The 25270-nt window shown below is 34.0% G+C and overlaps 1 protein-coding gene across 1 annotated transcript in view; it reads right to left on the bottom strand.

The window, feature by feature from the left end:
- STXBP5L (syntaxin binding protein 5L) overlaps positions 1–25270 on the bottom strand; it is a 420610-nt gene that overhangs the window by 37706 nt on the left and 357634 nt on the right. Inside the window, 1 exon segment of the mRNA XM_074301345.1 lies at positions 24361–24411. Coding sequence (XP_074157446.1) covers positions 24361–24411 — 51 coding nt within the window.

Below are 25270 nucleotides of genomic sequence, written 5' to 3'. Positions count from 1 at the left end.
TATATGATATGAAGGGGTTGGAGGAGATGGTCTCTGGGGTCAACTCTAGATTTGTGATCTTATGATAGCCAATATTAAGGTAGTAGTAGTGGAAATGGAAGAGAGGGGATGTATATTGCAAAAATGGAATGTACAGAATATGCTAGCTGGCTGAATGTGAGAAGTAAGAGAGAAGAGCCAAAGATAATTAAAAAGTTCTTAAGATGGGAGATGATGGTTATTGTCTTTTGTAATAAGGGGACCAAAATGACATTATGTTGGAGTCAAGGCACACTACAGGATCTGGGAAGGCTCTATCACAGACTGGGCACATATGAACATTTGGTGTGGAGATGTCTTTAAATTTGTGTATATCATGTTTCCCTTATGCTACTGTGATTTTGCTTTGTTCATCGACCACAGCATCTTCTTTGATGTGAGTACTCCTGTGCTAGGGTCTTTCATGTCTCACAGATTCCAAAGTTCTTCAGAAAAACCTTGAAAGTGTTCTTACTTTGCTTCTTGTGACCTGCATGTAAGCATTTGCCTTGGTAGGTTTTCCACAGAATATTCTTTCAGACAAATATATGTTTGATGCTTTAAAAACATGACAGAGTTACACTCTCTGAAATAAAATTTAAATGCTTGGTAGGTTAGCTCAAGAACAGAAAGGACTCCACTGTGTTGTATCTTATCTTGCAAGGTGATCTTCAGAATCTTCCTAAATAGTCCAAATGGAAGTGATTTTCTAGCATGGCACTGATATACTATCCAAATTTCACAGGCATACAGCAACAAAGTCAAGTACTATAGTTCTGTAGAACTTCATTTTGGTAGTCTAATATCTCTTCTCTTTCATACTTCCTTTGGAGTCTCTCGGACAGTGACTTAGCTCTTGGAATGTGTGTGTCAACCTGCTCTATGTGTATATCTCTGGAAACTATACTACTAAGGTAAGTGAATTTATCCACAGAATTAGGTGGTATCATAAGTAGAAATAGTGAAGTCAGAAGTAGGATCAGGTTTAGGGAGAAGAGAAATGGTTTAGCATTTGAGTTTTAGATCATCCATTCGGTGATTTCTGAAGACAGTAGGATATGCAATTTTGAAGCCCATATTAAAGTTTAGGACTGGAAATGCAGATATGTAAGTCATCTGCTTAACAATGGTAATTGAAGCTATAGGAATTAATGGGATTGCCAACACAGAGTGCAGAGAATAGCAAGAGAGCCAAGTACTAACTTTAAAAGGCAAATGAGTAATTATTAAATATTATCTGAAAACCTCACTAATTATTATTTTATACTCTGTGCTTGATTTTTCAAAGAGAACATAATAACCCCAAATTTAACATTATGAAAAGATTCATATGTTAAATTAAATTTTAAGTTATGAGAATTATTTAACCTTACAAGAAAATTAAGTGTAATAAAACTGATTAATTGGTAATTAATTCACCAGAATTTTCAAATAATCAGCATTTGGGTAAAGGGTGAGTGCAGAAAATTCATATTTAAATATATGTACACACATACACACACACACACACACACACACACACACACACACACCTATAGTCTTCCTCTACATAGGTTTCTATATACTCACTTTATATAGTTCATCATGTATATCATTATGTAATGATTATTATCATGTAATTTTTATTAAAATGTAATGATTTAAGCCATAATGATTGTAGTGAGCACAAATTGCTATTTTCTGATCATTCTTAGGACAGACACAAATTAAGATGCACGTGTTTTGGAGATTCAGTTTCAGAGATATTTTGGCACCTTAGAACTTCCTGTGAATATCATGGCTCAGTAGCAGGGAAATATTCATTATTTAAGATTTTTTTTTTCTATTTAAACATCTATTTTCAATTAGTTTCACAAAATATACCTCATTGTGGACATAAGAAAGAAAAGTTCCTGTGGGTAAATAAGGAGGGGCAAGTAAAGAGTTTTTCAGTCTTTTTCATAAATATTTCTAAAATTATAATAACATTTTCACTTTGCAAGATGGCTTCTTATCCTGGGGGAGATCTCTTGAACTGGCGTGGTATCCATATAGCAGAAAGTTTCATGGTTATATATATTTATAGGATATATACATATATCTAATATACAAGCCTCTGTACAGGCATTATGCATATATATATATAATATATATATATAATATATATATATGCATATATATATTATATATATATATTATATATATATATATACGTCTAATAGTAGCTATGTTACAAATGTCTATATGGCAGGTTTTATGTATATAATTATATGTCTATATAATAGACATTATGCATATACACACAGGCACTTCCTTAGGAAACCCAAACACTTAGCATTATTTTTCCAATATTCCTTGTGAATAATCCAGATCACTTAGACACATGAAGATGGACCACTGTAAATCAATCTACCAGTCTAAGCTAAGCCCTCCTTAATTTATCCTGGAAATGTTACCCTTAATATGCTTTACAAATGACATTTGACTATAAGCAGCTTGGCACTGTCTACTATGCAAGTGCTGAACCACCCAGCTTTATTACAACAAAGGTTGCAATGCTTACACAATGGTTCCCTGAAAGGAACACATTATATCACCATCCTTCGTTTAAAAAGAGAAAAATACTATTAGTGAAGTACACAAAGAAAAACAGAGGAAAATGGGAAAGTTTACAGGTTATAAATAGGCTTCCGTAGGTAGATTTGGTGCTGCATTTTTTCATTACACTGCATCCATGAACTGTATTAAAGAGGGGCAGACAGCTAAATGCATTAGTCTCTTTAGCCCAAAAGGCTTTAAAGCTAGTGTTAATATAAAAGAAGCAGATGATGAGGAATAGGCGTATTTTAAACATTTAATTTTTTTCCCAATTGCATTTTTCCCCCAATTTTTAATATTCGCTTTTTAAAAATTTTTGAGTTCCAAATTCTCTGTGCTCTCTAACTTTACTGTCTTTGAGATGGTAACAATTTGAAATGTCAAAAGATATTTTCAGATTAGTCATGTTATTAAAAGGAAATACAAACTGAAAAAGAAAACACACAAAAAAGTGAAAAATAGCATGTTTTGATCTGTATTCAGACTCCAAGTTTTTTTCTGGAGGTGCATAGCATTTTTTTCCATTATGAGTCCTTTGGAACTATCTTAACACTGTATTTCTGAGAATAACATTCAAAATTGGTCATCATACAATATTTCTGTCACTATGTAAAATGTTCTCTTGATTCTGCTTTATGTTGCATCAGTTCATATAAGCCTTTCTAGGTTTTTCTGAAAGCATCCAGCATTCATTTCTTATGACACAATAATATTTTATCAAAAGCATATACTACAATGTATCCAGGCATTCCCCAATTGATGGACATACCCTCAATTTCTAATTCTTTGCCTTAAGAAAAAAGCTGCTATAAATATTTTTGTATATATAGGTCTTTTTACTTTTTGTTTTTTGAAAGATCTCTTTTGGGATACAGATTAGTAATGGTCAAAGGGTATTCATGGTCAAAGAAGAACTGGAATTCGTTATTGAACAAAAAATATAGAACAAAAATATTAATTATATTAAGTTAAAAAGTTTTTGTACAAACAAAACTAATGTAGACAAGATTAGAAGGGAAGAAATAAATTGGGAAAACCATTTTTACATTCAAAGGTTCTGATAAGGGCCTCATTTCTAAAATATATAGAGAACTGACAAATTCATAAGAATACAAGCTATTCTTCAATTGATAAATGGTCAAAGGATATGAAAAATTTTCAGATGAAGAAATTAAAAGCATTTCTAGTAATATGAAAAGGTGCTTTAAATCACTATTAATCAGATAAATGCAAATTAAGACAACTCTGAAGTACCATTACACACTTCTCAGATTGGCAAAGATGACAGGAAAAGATGATGACAAATGTTGGGAGGGATGTGGAAAAAATGGGACATTAATACATTGTTGGTGGAGTTGTGAAGTGATTCAACCATTCTGGAGAATAATTTGGAACTATGCCCAAAGGGCTATCAAACTGTGCATATCTTTTGATCCAGCAGTGTTTGTATATCCTAAACAGTTCTTAAAGGAGGAAAAGGGACCCATATGTGCAAAAATGGCACATGTTTGTGCAGCCTTTTTTGTAGTGGCAAGAAACTCGAAACTGAGTGGATATCCATCAGTTGGGGAATAGCTGAATAGATTATGGTATATGAAAGTTATGGCATATTATTGTTTCATAAGAAATGATCAACAGGATGATTTCAGAGAGGTCTGGAGAGATTTACATGAACTGATGGTAAATAAAATGAGCAGAACCAGAATGTCATTGTACATGGCAATAACAAGATTATACGATGATCAATTCTGATGGGCATGGCTCTTTTCAACAATGAGATGATCCAAACCAGTTCCAATGATCTCGTGATGAAGAGAGCCATCTATACTTACAGAGAAGACTGTGGGGAGTGAGTGTGGATCACAACATAGCATTTTCACTCTTTTTGTTGTTTGCTTGTATTTTATTTTCTTTCTCATTTTTTCCTTTTTGATTTGATTTTTCTTGTGCAGCAAGATAATTGTATAAATATGTATATATATATATTGGACTTAACATATATTTTTTACCATGTTTAACATATATTGGATTACTTGCCTTCTGGGGGGAGGGGAAAGAGGGGAATTAGAACACAATGTTTTGTAAGGGTTAATGTTGAAAAATTATTCATGCATATGTTTTTAAAATTAAAAACTTTAAAAACATAAAATACAAAAACAAACAAAACAAAAAAAGGTATGCATAGTTTTATAGTCCTTTGGGAAGAGCTCCAAATTGCTGATTGGGATGGTTGAATCAGTTCCCATGTTCTCTGCAACATTTGTCATTTTCCTTTTCTAGCCTACTAGTCAATCTAATAAGTATGAGGTAGTACCTCAAGATTGTCTTAATTTATATTTCTGAAATCATCCTGTTGGTTATTTCATATAGAACAATAATATTCCATAATATTCACATACCACAATCTATTCAGCCAATCTCCAATTGATGGGCATCCATGTAGTTTCTAGTTTCTGGCCACCAGAAAGAGGGCTGCCACAAACATTCTTGTATATACAGGTCCCTTTCCCTTCTTTAAGATTTCTTTGGGATATTAGCCCAGTAGTAACACTGCTGAGTCAAAGGATATGCACAGTTTGATAACTTTTTGAGCATAGTTCCAAATTGCTCTCCAGAATGGCTGGATGTATTCACAGTTCCACCAACAATGTATCAGTGTCCCAGTTTTCCCACATCCCCTCCAACATTCCACACTATCTTCCCCTGTCATTCTACCCAATCTGACAGGTGTGTAGTGGTATCTCAGAGTAGTCTTAATTTGCATTTCTCTGATTAATAATGGCTTAGAGCACCTTTTTATATGGCTAGAAAGTTTCAATTTCTTCATCTGAGAATTATCTGTTCATATCCTTTGACCATTTATCAATTGGAGATTGGCTTGATTTCTTATAAATTAAGAGTCAATTCTCTTTATATTTTGGAAATGAGGCCTTTATCAGAACCTTTGACTGTAAAAATGCTTTCCCAGTTTATTGCTTTCTTTCTAATCTTGTCTGCATTAGTTTTGTTTGTACAAAAACTTCAATTTGATATAATCAAAGTTTTCTACTTTGTGATCAATAACAATCTCTAGTGCTTCTTTGGACATAAATTAATTCCTCTTCCACAGGTCTGAGAGGTAAACTATCCTATGTTCCTCTAATTTATTTATAATCTCATTCTTTATGCCTAGATCATGAACCCATTTTGACCTGACCTTGGCGTACAGTGTTAAGTGTGGATCAATGCCTAGTTTCTGCCATATTAATTTCCAATTTTCCCAGCAATTTTTGTCAAACATTGAATTCTTATCCCAAAGGCTGAGATCCTTGGTTTTGTCAAACACTAGATTATTAGTTATTGATTATTTTGTCCTTTGGACCTAACCTATTCCACTGATCAACTAGTCTATTTCTTAGCCAATACCAAATGGTTTCGAAATAGTCAAATAGTTTTAAAATGATCTCTCCTGGATTTATTTTCCAGGTCAGTTATTTTACCAATGAGATATTTCATGTTATCTTTTATTTTTCATTATTTTGGTTTTGTTTCTTGATTTCTCATAAAGTCATTAGCTTCCATTTGTTCAATTTTAGTTTTTAAGAAATTATTTTCTTTAGTGAGCTTTTGGGCATCCTTTTCTATTTGGCTAGTTTTGCTCGTTAAGGCATTCCTCTCTTCATTGGCTTTTTTGCACATCCTGTTGCATCATTCTCATTTCCATGTCCTCAATTTGTCATTTATCTCTCTTAGTTGATTTTCAAAATCCCTTTTGAGCTCTTCCATGTTCTGAGACCAATTCTTATTTTCTTTGGAGGCTTTGGATGTAGAAGCTTTTATTTTATTAACTTTTTCTGAATGTGTGTTTTGATCTTCATTATCATCATAGTAAGTTTCTATGGTAAGAATCTTTTTCTGTTGTTTTCTCATTTCCCCAGTCTTTTTAATTATGTGGAGGGTGCACTGTCCTAAACTTCAGGGGTTTTGTGCAGCTGTTTTCAGAGATACTTCTAGAGGCCTGTAAGTTTTCAGGTCTTCCAAAGTGGTATGCTGGAAGGAGAGGTGCTTACTCTTCTTCTAACCTGTCCTATAAATCAGTGAGCAATCACAAGCACCCTTTTCTTTCCTGGAACAGTGAAAAGGGTGCCCAATCCACTGTGTCCACAAGTTCTAAGGTGCTAGTGCTCCTCTTCACCCTGAGATTGTGTTCCAGGACAAGAACTCTAATCTGAGTATGAGCAAATCAACACAGTTCTGCCTCAGTGCTAGCAAAGAGACTCCTATAATCTCCTGACTAGTTATTTGACCTCATTATTAACTGTGGGCTAACATCTCTGAAAGCAATCACTGCTGATTGAGATTATAGTTCTGGAGTTTTGCAATAATGTTCCTTGGGGTTTTCCTTATGGGTTTTCTTTCCAGAGATGATTGATGGATTCTTTCAATGACTATTTCCTCCTCTGTTTCTAGTATATGAGGGCAGTTTTCCTTGATGATCTCTTGATAAATGACATCCAGGCTCTTTTTTTTTGGTCATAGCCTCCAGGTACATTGAAAATTTTTGACTGTCTTTCTTGGATCTATTTTCCAGGTCAGCTATTTATCCAAAGAGATATTTTATGTTTTATTCAATTTTTCATTCTTTTTAGTTTGTTTGACTATTTCATAAAGTCTTTAGTTTCCATTTGCCCAGTTCTTATTTTTAATGTGATTTTCGTCAGTTAGCTTTTGTATCTTTTCCCATTTGATTAATTATAATTTTCAGCATGTTATTTTCATCAATGGATTTTTTTTTTTTTTTTGGCAAGTGGCATATTGTGTTTTTTAAGAAATTGTTTTATTCAGTCATTTTTTCCCCTTCCTTTTTCAAGCTGTTGATTTTCTTGAATACCTCTCATTTCTTTTCTCATTTTTTCTTCTACCTCTTTTATTTGCCTTTTAAAGTCTTTTATGAGCACTTCCAGGAAGCCTTTTTGAGCTTGAGATCAATTCATATCATTCTTTGAGATTTCTTTTGGGGACATTTTGTCCTCATCTAACTTGGTGTTTTGGTCTTCCCAGTCACCATAGTAATTTTCTATAGTTAAGATTCTTTTCTGTTTCTTGTTCATTTTTCTTTCCTTTCTCTTTTTTGTATTTCTTCTTTTTTGATTTTTAAGGTCGATTTCTGCTCCTGGAGTACTAGAGGTGCTGTTCCAAGCTTCCCGTGCAGCCCTGAGCCTTGGCTTTGAGCATAGGGACCTCTTGTGTTTGTATTTTGCTCATAGCAAAATAGGTTTGTTTTTTTTTTTTTTAATTTTTTATTTTTACCTGCTCTTGAAGAAACAGCCTGGTTTATAAGAATTTGCCTTTTGAGCTAGGACTGAAGGCTTCTCCACTAGTGTGCTCTGCTATTGAACAAGGAATGAGAGTTTCAATTGCTTATTTGTTGTGATTAAAATCCTCTCACTGGCTTTCCCAGGCTGTGTCTAAGCTGGGATAAACACCCCATTTTATCCTACTAAATCTGACCTTCTTGAAATCCTTCCAATCAATCTTGAGCTGGAGAGTGGTTTCATTCTGCTAGACTCTGTTCAGAGTCTTGGTTTCATGTGGTTTTTGAGGGAAACTGGGAGAGGTCAAGCAGTTCCTGGCTTCACTTTACCATCTTGGCTCTGCCCTCACACTGCTGATTCAGTAGTTGCCATGAACTACTTCTGGTTTGCTGGGGTCAGACTTCTGCTGACTCAGCCTGTGCTGGACTGTGCTCCACTCTCCCTTTAGTGCAAAAAACCTTTCTTGCTGATTTTCCAAGTTATCTTCGGTGTCTGTGGGATGAGAAGACTGGAAACAGCCACTGCTGCCACTGATTCAAGGACTTCTGATTTACTGGGACCTAGTCTGTCCTGGTACAGCTTGTACTGAACAGTGCTCCATTCTTACCCTGGTGCAATAAACTTTTCCTGATGACCTTCTAAGTTGTTTAGGCTGCTTCACAGTTTATTGTTTTTTTTTTTTTAATATGGGTTCTGATACCCTAGAATTTCTTTTGAGTAATTACTTAAAGGTATTTGAAGGAATTAGGGGGAGAGTTCAAGGGAATCCCTGCCTTTATTCCACCATCTTGGTTCTGCCTCAATGTCTTTTGAAAAATGATGGCTAGGATCATTTTTTTTTTAAACATAGCTTTGGAAATGGTAGCCCAATAATTCTTAATTTCTCCTCAATCTATTTCCCAGGTCAGTAGTTTTTCCAATGAAATATTTTACATTTTATTCTATTTTTCATTCTTTTGATTGTTTTTTTGTTTCTTAGTATCTCATGAAATCATTAGCTTTCACTTGCCCAGTTTGAATGTTTATGTTTAAGGAATTGTTTTCTTCAGTGAGTTTTTTGGTACCACCTTTTTCATTTGTCCAATTAATTTTTTTTAGAATTCATTTTTTTCAATGCATTTTTGGATATCTTTTTCTTTTTTGTGCTTTCTTTCCAAGTTTTTGATTTTTTCATAATTCCCTTTCATTATTTGTGGGTTTTCCCAATTGTTCTTATAGATCTTTTATTTGATTGTAAAAATCCTCTTCCAGTTCTTTTGGAATCTGACACCACCTCATATTTTTCTTGAGATTTTATATGTTTTGACATTGTGATTCTCTTCTGAGTTTTTTTGATCTTGCCTGTCATCATATTAACTTTCCTTGGTTAGATTCTTTGTTTTGTTTTGTTTTTGCTAATTTTTCCTGCTTATTTCTTGATTTTTTGCTTTATGATACACTTGTAGTCTGCTCCTGGAGTGAAGCAATAATGTCCCAAGATTTATTTTTCATGCTGCTGTTTTCATAGATAATTCTGGGAACTTGTAAGTGTTTTATTCTTCCAAGATGGTACGATTTAAGGAGACATATGGCCACCGTTCTCCTAGTCTATGCTTTGGTCTGTGAACAACCAAAATAATTTTTTTCTATCTTGTACCCTATGTAACTACATGATGTAGTGTGCTAGTGTTCTTCTTTCCCATGTATCTGTGACCAGGTTTGTAAAACTGATCACAGTTTGGGCAATGCCAGTGTCAGCAAAGTATTCCTTATAATCTTCTCACTGGTTATTTAGTCCCCTTACTCTCTGTGAGCTGAGAGCTCCAAGAGTCACTGCTGCCGATTCTGTTGCTCCAAAGTTTGTACTGGCCTGCTGGGCAAAGGCTTGGTCTCATTGTTCACTTGTGCAGGGGCACGGTGCTTTACTGGGGCATGGTAGGGCCTAGCCTCTGGCTACCTTGCCCAGACTCCTTGCACCAGACTGCATTCCACTCTCCTCTCAATGAGATAGACCTTTTCTGTTGACCTTCTAAATTGTCTTGGGATAAAAAAATTTTCACCCATTCTTTTGTTGGTTCTGCCACTCCAGAATTACTTTTGAGGTATTAGTTTAAAATTGTTTGGAAGGAAATTTGGGAAAGTTCAGGGGAGTCTTTGCCTTACTCCACCATCTTGGCTCCAGTTCTTTTTTTCCCCTAAGAACATAGTGTAAAGAGAAGCTATCTTACATAATGGATGCACCACTAAGGTCATTTAACATTGATAATTGGACTGCGGTGATTTTGGCAACATAATAAGCTATTAGAATAAATAACAGAAACTTTTACTTCTCTCACCCCATGCCTGCCTGAGGCTGCTTGCTAGAGAAATTTCTGAATAATAATCAGCAGTTGCTTTACTTGAGTAGTCTTTCAAAAGGGTCTGTAGAATACAGCATTCTTTTTAGAAATCTTTAATGTGCAGATATCAAAAGCCCTGTTACATGGATCCCATGCTTGGTTAAATAATCTCCCTGGGATAAGGATCCATCTTGTAAGGAAACTGGAAATGCCCTTGTTGCTGAGTCATGATATTCAGGGGAAGATATAAGGGAATGAAATGCATCTAAGACTACGTCCTTATGATACACATAACTCAACTTGTGTCTGTCCTGGGAAAGACCAGACAACAGCGTTTAATGCTCACTACATTCATGGATATTGACTAAAATCATATGATTGGAAAACAACTTCTGCTATCATTCAATATCATACCATTGCAGTGTTAGTAGATCTGCTGGATCACTGTGTTATCATCTATAATAACATTTTAATTTTCTCATATCAATCAAAAGAATACATTAACTGTGAGAGATGCATCCATGGTTATGGACAAATTGTATTTACAGTAATTCTGGATAATAGGAAGACTGCTAACTTATATTAAGGACATCCATTAATGGTTTCTGTTTTGGGAAGTAAGGGCCTTGTGATTTCAAGGAATGACAAATTATTTTATCACAAATTTATGTCAAGTTACACAAAGCTGAAAGAGTCCTTGACCTGATTTCTGCATAAAAATGTGTTATAGATAGTTAGAAACCAGAATAAGAACAACTTTCTAGACCCTGTGCTGCTTCTCTGGTAAATTGAGTCAATTTCCTATTTGAGATGGAAAAAATGCTTTCAGGGAAGTATCAAACATATCTTTAAATGAACATCAGCTACAGTAAGACATTGCAAGTCACCTATGCCTTATTTGCTCATGGACTCTTACCCTATGCTAACTGGAGAGGGTATGAAAGCAAGAGAAATACTACCATAAATTTGCAGAAATATATCTTAGGGCTCATGGAAGGAAGTAAAGAAGCCCATACTTACTTATTAAGTTGTGTTCTTTTTACAATTGTAGACTCCTAGCATGAGAGAGAAACTAAGGACACAAGTGTGGAAAGAGAAAAAAACACCCATGGGAAATGTGGGAAAACTGGGTTTTTATCTGCAGCTGCCACCACTGGAAGTTGGTTAGTTGTGGCCTATGTTTATCACTGTCAGAGAATTCTTTGATATTGATTGATTTAATTGCTAAAAGATTTCATTAGAGGACAAGATCTATGATCAATATCACATACTAGAATATAAATGCCAGTAAAGAACCAAAAAGTCCAGGGAATTTTCCTTCCACAGTATCTAAAATCTCTTTCCTATTATTGTTTTGTTTGACCATATTGCCTCAGGGTCAGTTCATTTGTCACTGACATAAGGAAGAAGAAATGTGCCTTTGTGTTCCTTGGAGATGAAAGATCTCTGGGCAAAGTAATCCCGAGTTTGTCTATGTTGGATTATAGATGGCAAGACAGAACCTGAACATAGGCTTGAACTGATCAAATTATTATGGGGTGATGGCACCTGCAGAGAATTTATCTCTTGACTAACTAGGATCATGTCTGAGGCTTCCTAAGAAATCTTCTTGAGACTTTCTCTGTCTCTTAAAAATAAAATCTAGAGAAGATACTACCCTCTTCCCTGAAGTGACTTTGCATGCATCAATTACTACTATCAAGATCCATAAAACTTGCAATTCCCCATAAAATTGGCAATTTACCTTTGAATTTTGAGGTAAAGGACATTCTTGAATTTAAATTCCATTTCAACAGAAAAATGACCTATCCAATTTCCAGCACATCAGCAGGAAACTTGAGTTTACATATTATCACAATTTAATTTCCAGGCAACTCAGAAAAAATACTTAGAAAGGGTACTATAAAATTTAATGCAAATTATACCATTCCATAGGAATCGCATATCATCCAAAATCTAACTTAAATCCTTGTAACTTGCAAAAAAAACTTGAAAAAATCAATTAATTTATTGATTAGTTTTCAAAAACAGCATAAATTTCATTTAAGATATTCAGAAAAAAGGGCAAAGACCCTCTAAAATTTAGAAGCAAATTTAAAAATGATCTAGGAGATTGCTAGAGTTCAGAACTGGCTAGAAGGGAATAAAGTTAAAAATGTTATATGAAATAAAACCCCTCAGCCTCCCCTTGCCCTCCAAAAAAAAAAAAAAGAATGGATGGATTGGGAATTGCTATGGACACACTCACATGGTAGCCTGAATTTGATCCATTACTTATAATAAACTCTCTACATTGAAGGGGAAGAACAAAAAAGAATAAGTGGTTGCCACTGATTCTTGAGGTTGAAGAGACTCTAGAGGAGCTAGGTGGCATGGTGGATAGAGTGCCTGATTTCAGGCAAACTCATGTTGGTAAGTTCAAATCCAGCCCCATAAACCTATTAACTGTGTGTGACTCTGGGCAAGTTTCTAAATCCTGTTTGCCTCAGTTTCCTCATCTATCAAATGGGCTGGCAAAAAATTGACAAATCACTCTAGGATCTCTGCCAAGAAAACCCCAAATGAGCCCCCAAAGAGTCAGACATGATTAAAAATTACAACAAAAACCTTAAAGTGCTGTATGAATACCAATTACTATTATGGTTCAAACAGTCTAAGCCTATCTTTTCCAAATCCCAGCTGAAAACTAATAGTTCTAAGCTGCTGAAATAATGAAAGAATGTTCCCTGCTGAATTTGGGGTCAAAATTCCAGTTGTAACTTTTACTCAAACAGTTAAAATACAGTTAATTGTACAGAAAAGCTACTATTTATTTGTCAGTGCAGCAGCTGCAGCTTCTCCCCTTTTGTGTTGTCTTGTTAGCATTTACAATTTCCTAATGAAATGACATTTGTGTCTTCTTTTTCTCCCTAATTTTAGGCTTTGTTATCAACCAGTAGCTAGGATTTACAGGATCTATTATAATAGACTACAAATAATAACTAGAGAAGCCGTAGGACCCACAAGTAGATATATTTTAAAATTTTATTTTCTTATCCTAAAATAGTACAAAAGAGTCTATCCTGAAAATAATGTTATATGAATATGACAATAATTTCTTAAAATAAAATTTATTTTAAAATTCTTTCCATCATATAAATGTTATCAATGCATAATTTGTGATTATATGTTTGAGGAAAGTGATCTGTTCTTCCTATTTCTTCTCTAGAACCTTCCATTGTATTCAACACATTGTACCTTGTGTCATATATATTCACAAATGTCACATTTTCTACATTAGCTTTTGAACTTTTGGTACTTCCCTACTGAATAGCACTGTGCTTTGTAAATATGTATTAAACTGTTGAATTGAAAATGCCTGCACACACTGAGGGAGCATATCCAGTGGTCATGAGGCCTTGCCACCTTAATGATGATACTTCAAAAACCTTACTTTGATGATAAACAAATGATCAGACAGAATATAAACGTTTCAGCTCAGTCTATCAACAAAGTTTTGACCTACATCTCTAATTATCTACAAGACATTTCTATCTCAATGTTCCAATGTAATGTCAAGTTTAACATATCCAAAATCAAACCCATTATGTTTCCTTCAAAAAGTATTTCTCCTTCTGACTTTCATTCTATGACTTCCCATGTTCACAATATTAGGGGTTTCTTTGACTCCTCTTGCTCTCTCATCTCCTTTATAGTTATCAAGTCCTATTAACTCCAGCTCTATACTATCTCTCCAAACATCACTTCCCTCTTTTGTTTCTTTCACTATCTTAATATGGGTTCTTATTACTACTCACAATTATGGCAGCAATCTCCTGATAGGTTTTCTGGAATGAATCCCTTCCTCTTTTCTATCCATCTTTCATATTGTTGTCAAAATAATTTCCCTTATTTACAGATCTTGTTATGTCATCCCTCTGCTCTAGCAACTCTCAAGTTCTTGCTTTTTCTGGAATCAAAATCTTTGCCATATTATTCAAAGTACTCTAAAACCTGGTGCCTTCCTATTAGTCTACCTTATCTTATCCAATTCTATACACTTTTGCTAACTTAGACTACAGAAAGTTCTTGACTTGTATAAATTTGTATTAACGAATTTGACTTTAAAGAATTCTGAAAGAAGTTTTCATTCCCAACACCCATATTAATTTTACTGAAGAGTACTTATTCTCTGATTCTTTCCCTCAGATCGGTGTTCCGTGATCTCCCTAACCATTGTTAGAAAAAAAGTAAAAAACAAAACAAACAAACAAAAAAAAACTTAAATGAAAGAAGAAAAACTGTGTCTGTCCCTGGCTCCTATGTGTTGCTTGTCCTCTTCTATCTGTGTTTATGTCTGGCTCCTACTTATCTTTCCTCTTGATTTTGGACATAAGGCTGGTGCTGGCCCTTAGGTATTCCTCCTCTGGCTCTCACTTCTCTGTTCTTGATCCCTGTGTCCTTGACCCATGTTCCAACTCCCTCCCATTATTGCACATAGCTTCCCTCCCATTTTTCTCTCTCTTTTTCTCCCTTCCTCACATCCATGGACAAATTCACATTACATAAAAAAATTGCTTTATGAACTGGTTAGTGGAACAGTACACTTATGTAAAAACAAGAACTGTTTGTATTTGACCTCTAAAAAAACTGTTCATCTCTATACTTTTGCTTACACTGTTCGCTAATCCTGAAATTTTTGCTCCCCTTGGCCTATTGAATTCTTCATATATAAAGGTCAACTCATTTAATGCCACTTCCCCTATAGAGCTAACTTTCCCTCTGACCATCTTCAATGAAGGACATCAAAAGTTTAATCTCACATTTCCATTAATGGATTTCTCTTCCTCTCAATGGACTTCTATTCTACCTGAGCACACTATATAAGGGCTAGCAAACTTCCATCTCTCTGTATACTATCAATCTCAATGATTGTAAACACATAGCTACCTCTCCCAACTATGTCCCACTCTAGACCTGCCCATTCCTCCCAGTGTGTCCTCTGGAATGCTTCCTGCATAATTAACATTTTTCTTTTCATTTTAAGCTTTTTTCCTACTCCTTCCCCCTCCAAGCCCTGAGAGATGATATATGTCTGATAACACTACTTCTCTCATTTCTCTTTCCACTTGTAGCTATGCTTTCTCTCATACTTGTAGATTCACTAATTATAATAGGAGGGTTTTATTTAATATTATTTATTCCCTTCTCATTGCTGTTTCCTTATACCATTTTCACTAAGCAACCTTTGAGGTTCACCTTTTCTAAATTAATCATTCAATCCAGATCTTGTTGTTTGTTATCAACAATCCCATAATATCCTAGGAAAATTACTGAGAGTAAGCTAATATTTCAGTACCCGGTTCACAGTCTTTCTCTCCTTCCAACCTCAACCCTCATACTAGGGAATTTTAACATATATGCTTGATATCCTCTCAAACATCCATTTGCCCATTTCTCTAATCTCATTTTTTATGATCTGTAACCCTATTTCACTTCAGCTACTGATAGCTATATCTTTGATTATATCATCATTTATAAATGATCTACCTCTTAATTCATGAATTCTGACCTTCATTTATCTGCTCATAATACTTTATCATACCATCTTTCCCCATGCCCAACCCACTAATCCTATTCTTTATCCTTACCATGATCTCTATTTTCGTCACATCTTAATTCTTTCCCAGACCATCATTCTTTTTTTTTTTTTTTAATATGGCTTTTTATTTACCAGACATATACATGTGTAATTTTACAGAACTGACAATTGCCAAACCTTTTGTTCCAATTTTTCCCCTCCTTCCTCCCACCCCCCTCCCTCAGATGGAAGGTTGACCCATACATGTTAAATATGTTAAAGTATAAAATAAATACAATATATGTATACATGTCCAAACAGTTTTTTTGCTGTACAAAAAGAATCGGACTTTGAAATAGTGTACAATTAGCCTGTGAAGGAAATCCAAAATGCAGGCAGACAAAAATAAGGGGATTGGTAATTCTATTTAGTGTAGTATTCATAGTCATCTCCCAGAGTTCTTTCACTGAGTGTAGCTGGTTCATCTCATTGTTGAAGATGCCAGACCATCATTCTTAAATTGATTTAATTCTCATCCCTTTCCTACCTGTACCCCTTGGTAATAACTTAAACTCTATTTCAGCCTTTACTTACACATTATTTTCCCCTTTGCATTCTTGCCAATCACATCTTGTTATTTCCACCACCAGTTTCCTTTGCTCCTATTCATATGCTACTGAATAGAGTAGGAGCAAATCATGAAAACATGTTGATTGGATCACTAAAAATTCTTGTCTAATATTGATCCAGCATTCACAACAACAAAGCAATCATTCAATTCTCTACTAACTGATAAACTATCCCATTCCACAACAGCTATTTCAAACACTCTTGTCTCTCCTTAGGCCTCCCATGGAATCCTCTCTCCTAGGAACCTTGTTCCATTCTTCACTAAAAAAGAGACTATTAATTGAAATCTCTCTTTTCTTCATTCCTCTCATCTCACACCATTCAGACATGTTTACTTCTTTCCCCAAATTCTTACTTCAAGTCTGTTTCTGATATGGCCCTTTCTCTTTGCTGAGATTAACTCCTTTACATGCATCCTTAATCCCACTCCTTCCTTAATCCTCTAGCATATTGTCCATATTATTCTCATTCACTCTCATCTTCCATCCCTTCTTACCTACTGGCTTCTTGCTTGTTGCCTACAAATATTTCTATGTCTTCTTTATATTTAAAGTACCCACTTCAGTCCTCCCATCCTCACCAGTTATCATACTGCATTTCTCCCCCCCTTCTTAGCTAAAGTCCTTAAGAAATTATCTATATTTGGTGTTTACATTTATTTTTCCTCTTATTTTCTTCAAAATGCTTTGCAATCTGGATTCTGACATTCATCTCATATCATCTGTCTATCTCTCTTCTCTTCTCTCCACTCACATAGATACCACCCTAGTTTAGATCCTTATCTTTCACCTGGACTATTGTAAATCTTCTAATTAGTCTCACTGACTACTTACTATTCAATCTAATCTAAAATCTACTCAGATGCCAATGATTTTCCTATTGTGTAGCTATCATGGTTCTCTTTCTCCCCAAACTCCAGGCACTTCCCATTATCTGCAGGATCAAATGTATGTCCTTTGTCATTTACACCATTTCATAATCTTCCTTATCCTTCTGCCTACCTTTCTAGTCTTCTTTCAATTTCCTAACCTTCATGAATTTTATGAGCTGGCTACATTGGCTTACTTGTATGAGCACACCACCTCCACCTTTACAGCCTCCCTGGAATGCTCTGCTCCCTTCTCTCTACTTCTTAGCTTCTCTGGCTTCCTTTAAGACAGTTCAAGTCCCAGCTTCTGCAGGAAGCCTTTCTGGATTTCTCCAGCTATCAGTGCTTTCCCTTCTCAGATTGCTCTCCTATTACCTATTCTGTAGATGGTTGCAGGTACTTAGTTATTTACATGGTGTTTTTTCCATTAGAAAGGACTTTTTGGACTATCTTTGTAATCCTAGTACTTAGCACTCCATATAGTACTTAATAAGTGCTTAATAAAATGTTTATTGATTGACTGATGGTTCTAAGTCCAATTACCATGAAATAGTATGTATTGTCCAAAGCATCTAGGATAGTGCCTGGCACATATTAGACATTTACATGTTTGATCCATTGATTATAATTATCTGGTTCTGCATATCATTCCATATTAAACTAAACTCCTTAAAGACTGAGCTAATGTCTTATATAAATTTTGTACCCTCCATCCTCTCCTCAGGGTTTTTCACGGTACACTTACTACAAGTAAGCACTTAATAAATGTTTGATTACTCAAATTGGACTATAGGTTTCTTAGAATGCCACCAGTGTCCTCGAAAACCATTCAAATAGCTCCTAAATGAGGAGTGGAAATCTATTTTTAATGGCAATTGATTTACTGTGTGGTAATGTACTTAGAGGCACAATCCACTTATATTTGTTTTTTCCACAGAGGAGAAAAATGAATAGATGAATTTCTCTGAGAGCTTTATACCAATTTTGTGAGCAATTTCTAATTTAAGTTATGACAAAGAATTATGACAAAGCTTCATGATCTTGGTTGAATATCCATGTGGGTCTTTGATGGGTATGTTGTAATACCTCCATTTCTTCTCCAATATACCTTAGAAAGTCCATATAGAGAACAGATAATATAAGCTCAGCCTTGGCACTATCTAGGACTATAGTCTAAATCTCTGACTCTTATCATTATTCCTTTTATCTGCATCTGGCAATATAGAGGGAACTGATTACTAGTGTTGATGAGGGCAGATTAAATTGAACATGGGAGTCAAAAGTCATTCATTTGGAACTGGGAGATGAAACCGTAAGGAAAAGGAGATAATTAGATTGACAGATCATAAACAAATACAGAGTAAGATGTTCCAGGATTCCAAAGAAGGAACAGTTAGAAACAACTAACACTTTAGGATGCAGCCATATTTTGAAGATCCAAGTTATTTCTTCAATATTGTTCCTTCTGATCAGATGCAAGATGTCCAAACAAGCTGTGCTCTGAGAATCAATTAGCAAATGTACCTCATGTAATATAACATTTTTAATTTTGAGAATTGGGAAAGTCTAGAAAGGTTATTACCCAATAAATATTTCTGGATGAAACCGATTTGATTATATGAGAAAGACTGTGGGAAGATGTGGAAAATCTGTGAACACTAATAATGAAAACATGAAACTTCCTTGACAACTTACTTTGGCAAGTAAGGGTCAAGAACAAAAGTAGGTTGAGAATACAAAAGAAGATGGCTTGTAAGGAAAAAAACTAAAGCAGAAGCAGCAAGTAATTAAGCAAATGAGTACAAAGTGTTTGTGACAAGTTGAACAATTCCACATTTTGGTTCCTAAATTTTACTCACACTTATTCAAAACTTGGATCAATGCCATTTAGTCTTGGTGATTTATCTACATTGATTTAGGGAATTCATGAATATTTGATCTAGATTTTTGATCTAAATGGTGACAAATGTGGTAGTGAAAATCTCTCTTAATACTTTCTCCAGTAGAAAATTAGGCAAATGATTATTCAGTTTCTGCTAATTTTTTTCCTATTCATTTGGGATAGTAGTTCTACTCCTCCTTAAAAAGCCTCTTACTACTCATTTTATATTTCCTTGTAGGGTATCTCTGAATTAGTTCAGACTCATTGAATCTCTTGCTGAAATTCCCATGGAGAGCTTTAAAGAGTTAACTTTTGTGTCCCAGAAGAAATTACTAACTCTTCACAGTTAGCATATATGTCAGCACATATTTTCTGAACATAGGAGAATGAATATTAAATCTGAGATGGACATTTCCAGCATAGGAAATTCTGGAAGCAATAGGATCCCTTAGGCAGAGATGCCTATATACAGGATATTTTTCCTATAGCTACTACAGCACTTTGCAAAAGAAGAGTTGAACACAAACAGGAGGTAGTGCCCAATCCCTGACATGGCTTGTTAGAAGATATGGAACTAAATGTAATTGTAAAATGCAGCAGTGCTGAAAAACGCTTCATATTTTAACCACCAATCGACTGGGAGATTATGTTGTTTTGTTTTTTATTTCAAAGAGAAGCAATGACATCTGCCTCATTCTTTCTTTTAGAGTCCCTGAAGCTCTGTGGCAAGACAAAAATAAAGACTCCCAGAAGACTAGTGATAGCCCAGGATATCCTGGATGATCTTTGTGTCTTCAATGTCTGACCAAGTTCTAAACACTCCTGTTGTGTTTCAGCTGACTTCAAGAAAATTGGAACAAATTATTCTCATTCACCCATTGCCAGAGAAATTTTTCATATGCACAGACTAGGCATTCCCCTAACTCATGACCTTAAGGCCTATTGACTACCCTTGATCTAGTTTAGTCCATCTGCTTAGAAGATTTCACTGCTGTACATATTAAAGCTTCTTAGAACCACAGGTGAGAGTTGGGTGGAAGATAGACACCAAAGGTGGCTGAGCAGTCCTGAAAAGGGCTTGGCTAGCCCTCACACCATAGGTGCTAGCCTTCCCTGAACACTCCGTATACTCCTGGACAATTTTAAGAGTGATTTTAAGTAAGTTGTGCTTTTTAAATCTTTATCAATTCATACTTGAGTCTTTTGTGTTAAGCACTTCTTTCATTTGGAGGAAATAAATAGCTATTATACTGGATTTACATTTTACATTGTATATTTTTTGACACCATTTTGCTGAGACATGAGACATAATAAAAATAAATATTTATATAGTGTTTTAAGGTTTGCCAAGCATTATATATGTATAATTATACATATCAAATGAAATGTTATATATATATATATATCCATACATGTACACATATTTATATGCACAATATACATATGTATACAAATAGATATACACAGACTCACACATGCGATTTTTTAATGCATACATAAAATCTCACTTGATATATCCCTATGATGTAAGTATTATCAGTAGAACCACTTAGAGATGAATAAACTAATGACTGACAAAGATCAAGTGATTTGTTCAGGATCATATGGCTCTTATGTATCTGGGATAGGACTTGAACCCAGGTTTTTCTAGCACTAAATATAGTACTCTATCTAGTAGACTATTTAGCTGCTTCTTTAAGGTCCAAGCTCCCAAAGGACTGAATCCTGGCCATGTATACAGAATTAGAATTAAGGATCCCTTTTTTTGGGGGGGTAAAGATGGGTATTCCAGCTTTGTCCACGCTGGATGACTTATTGGTACAATATAGAAGGGGCCAATCTAGGAGCAAGCATCATATTATTCTATACTGCTTAGTACATATTTACGTATAAATATGACTATAAAGGGAATTAACCAATTGACCTTAATTTCAGAAATAAATTTATAAAAGATGGAAGCATGAGAAGTAAGAAAAGATGACTATAAAAGTGTTGTGTGGTCTACTATTATAAAAACAGTATCAGGACTGCTAAAGTTCAGAATAAGTTGAAAGTGCTAAGGGAAGCTAAAGAGAATAAAAGATTTTTTAAAAAAAGCTATACTGGAAGAAAAAGGATAATAGATGAGAAAGAAAGTCTCTCTTTGGGGCAGATGAGATGATAATAACTCACAACACCTAGAGGGCAGAATTGCTCATCTCTTCTCTTGTTTGTTGTTTTTAAAAATTTTCCTGCCAAAGAGAATGTATTACCATTGTCCTGGAATATACTTGTACAAAAACATCTAATATTGGAATTGCCGCTCAAGACAAGTAAAGAGCTAGTAAGAGAGCACCTAGTTGCTCTTGATAAATTTAAGTCACCTGGCCCCAAAACAATATGCCATGGTTCTTAAAGAAGTGGTGGAAATGATTCCTGAGTCACTTTTAGTGTTGTCTGGAAGACTGTAGAAAATAAAAGAGCCACAACAAAATTGGGGAAAGGCCAATTTCCATTTTCTAACAAGGGAAGAAAGTTCATAAACTATAAGTTAGGAAGATTGACTTCAATTTCTGGGAAAATTCTATAATACATCATTAAAATGATAGGTTTCACATGGATTAGATAGACTCAAAAATGGTTGGTTGCCTAGACTTAAAGAGTAGTCATTAATGGTTCAATGTCATTGTAATAGGAGATTTCTAGTAAAGTGCCCCAGGGATTTGTACTTCTCCTTGAGCTATTAACTATTTTTTAAATTAATGACTTAGATAATGGTATGAATGGAGTGATATCATCTACAGATGACATAAAACTGGGAGAGAGCTCTAAAAAACTGGATGACAATAAAGAAAACAGCCTATCTACAAAGGAATACTAATCATTGATTTTGACAAAATTGACTGGTCAATTAAGTAAAACATCTGTTTAACAAAGTAAGTCTAAAATGTTTTGATTTTTACATTGAAATGACTAGTCAATTAGCCAAATAAAAGTTAGGACAAACTGGATGAAAAATTTGATGATTAAAATTTTTAAAATTTATGATATAAATTAAATAAATAAGGGGTTTGAAAGTCCTTTATATCAGTGTGAAAGCTGATATAAATAATTATATCATAATTCAAACCACTTATGGTTATCATTTGTCCATGATCACAGAAATAGAGATAAGATTTGAATCCAAACCATGTCTTTGCAACTCCACGTCTAGCACTATATCCACCATGGCCCCTCACATTACCAACTCATGTTATTCCTTGACATTTTAACTTGAAACATGAAAAATTATGTGGATAACTTTTCACTGAAGTGTGCTTTTCCAAAATGTATAAATATGCCTCAACAAGCTTCACACAACAAGCTACACATAGAATGTAGATGTTGAAAGTGAGTAGTTTTTAAAAACTCTCTCTCTCTCTCTCTCTCTCTCTCTCTCTCTCTCTCTCTCTCTCTCTCTCTCTCTTTGTCGGAGGCAGTTGGAGTTAAGTGACTTGCCCAGGGTCACACAGCTGGGAAGTGTTAAGTGTCTGAGACCAGATTTGAACTCAAGTCCTTCTGACTTCAGGACTGGTGCCTAGTTGCCTAGTTGCCGAAAGTGGGTAGTTCTTAAAGAATTTCATCTTGCTATTCAATGGAATGGAATTCAATGGAATTCAGGAAGGAAGCAGTAAATGAAGTCATAGATAAGAAATCTCAGTTGCTACAAAACCAGGCAATAAATGAAATTGGTATTTGGGATTCCTTGGAGATCTTAAGATCTAGCTAAAAAGAGTGTAATTCTGAAGATTAGTGATATTTATATATTTATATTTAAACATTATTTAATTATTTAAATAACAATTAAATAACATTTAAAATGTTTATTCTTTAAGCAGTAGATAAATTACTAAAATTTCATGGGTGTTAGTTTTCTTAGTTGTAATTTTATATTTATTTGAAAGCTATTAGTTTAAGGGAATCATACTGCATGTACTTTTGAAAGGCAAAATAATTCTTTAATGGAGTTTTACTTTCTAATTTGCCATTTCTATAAAATACATATTATAAATATACAATTTCATATACCAAGTTTGCTTACAGTGGGTCAGTGCTTAAAAATAATGGAAAGGAAGCTGTCAACCAGTTTGTTCCACTTTGGGGAAGGTTAGATTAATACAGAAAAGCTCTATTGACAATAATGATGTCTTTTTATCTCCACTCTACCATGATCACTGCTTTCTTTACTTTCTCTAATAAAGATATCAAACTTATTTATGAAAATGTAATTTCTTTCTCACACTTGGAAGAAGGGAAAATGTTCAGTGGAGAAATGACGACAGCAAATATGATTAACATCTTTCTTATAAAGAAATGAACATTGAAATTATTTTAAAAGTATAATCCATTTCACTTCATTCATATTGAGAACATATAGTATGCAATTGGCAGAATTATTTCTTTCTATGAAATCCATGATATTAATAAAATTCTAATATATCACAGTTACACATTTTTACATTTTAACATTTGTATTTAGAGAATCAAATACATAAAATATAAAATTATACTTAAAAATGCTAGAAACTACCACTTAAATACTTCAACAATACTGATATATTGAAAGATATGCTTTTAAACTATGGTAAAGGAAATGAAAGAAAATTCATTTTTAAAAAGAATTCAGTTTCCAAATAATCATGCTAGCACAAGCAGTTAAAATGTCTGAAAAGACAACTTCTAATGTCAATTTAGGCAATATGTATTTCATTGATATAGTTACTGACAAAATAACAATATAACTGAAAATAAAATTTTCTTAACCATTTAAAAAAGTACAGTTAGATTCTTATTCCCCTTATGACCCAGGTTTGTTTTGTAATTTGGTGGCTATTAAATAGTCCTTATTGCTAAATGAAGCTTACATATGAAAATGATACACAAAGAAAATGATACCAGACTATATCATGTTTAATAACACGACCAATCAGTATGGCTGTTCAAAGCTCAAAAACACTTTCAAAACAAAAATCTTGGTGTGCAATGATTTATAAAATGTGTTTACAAAAAATGATTGTTAACAAGCAAAATGTTGAATGCTGCCAACAGAACTGTATGGTGGTTTTTAAGAAAGCTTTTGAAAAGGCTTTAGAAGGTACTTAGGACACTTGTGCAATTTTATGGATTGATTGGTAAAAATGTTTAGCCAAATGGATGTAAGGAAACTTAAAATTGTTGGCTTTCGCCTACCGTACCAAGATCAGTCTTAAGATCTGTTGGCAGACTTAACTTTCTTGATCCTTTAACTGAAACAACAGAAAAAGGAGAAAGGCAGTTGTTAATTATATAAAAAAGTAAAGAGGAGTGAGGGAAAACATATGTCCTAAAGTATAAGTGTTATAATCCTGTTAAGTATATGTATACTTACATTTGTTAATATGTGTAACTGCAGAAATATTGTTCAAAGAGTTGGCTCAAAACTATCAAATTTTAAGTGCAAACACATATTTGAAAAATAACTTTGTTTTTATATATGTAGTAAAAGATCAAGTGTCTCTTTTTTCTCATGTATAGCAATAAAAGCAGACTCTCATTTTGTTAGAAGAAAAATAAAGTGAATTTCAGGCAATGTAACAATCAAAAGATCTTATACAAAAGCATAATTCCTGCATTCCAAATTATTTTTATAAAAAGGTCAAACTGTCATTATTTTTGACATCATAAATGATGCAATTCTAAATTGGAAAAAAATTTCATAGATATTATATAGGCATATATTTATGTCATCAAAACACACAATAAGAATATCTTTAATGGGAATGTAAATTTCTCATACCTATAGCAGATGAGATGACAGACTACAGCAATATTAAATATTTGTCAAATATTTAACTAACAATTATTAATTACGTAAATATTACTTAAATATATATACATATATAGAAAACATTTAAAAGTACATAATTATTTTAAAAGTATTAAACTTACTAGATATATTGCAATTGAGGTTTGCAAATGTATTACAGCTGATGAACATTGAATGGTTATTATCCAACCTTTTACTTAAAAATTTTCCTCTTCTTAGTAATTGGCATAAGGAATTTATGGGAAATACATCACAATTCAGATGGCATGCTTGTTGGTGGCTTAAAGATAGGTAGTGAA

This window comes from Sminthopsis crassicaudata, chromosome 3 (assembly GCF_048593235.1).
Source record: "Sminthopsis crassicaudata isolate SCR6 chromosome 3, ASM4859323v1, whole genome shotgun sequence".
Lineage (NCBI taxonomy): Eukaryota > Metazoa > Chordata > Mammalia > Dasyuromorphia > Dasyuridae > Sminthopsis > Sminthopsis crassicaudata.
This window is presented reverse-complemented; position numbering and strand designations above follow the sequence as displayed.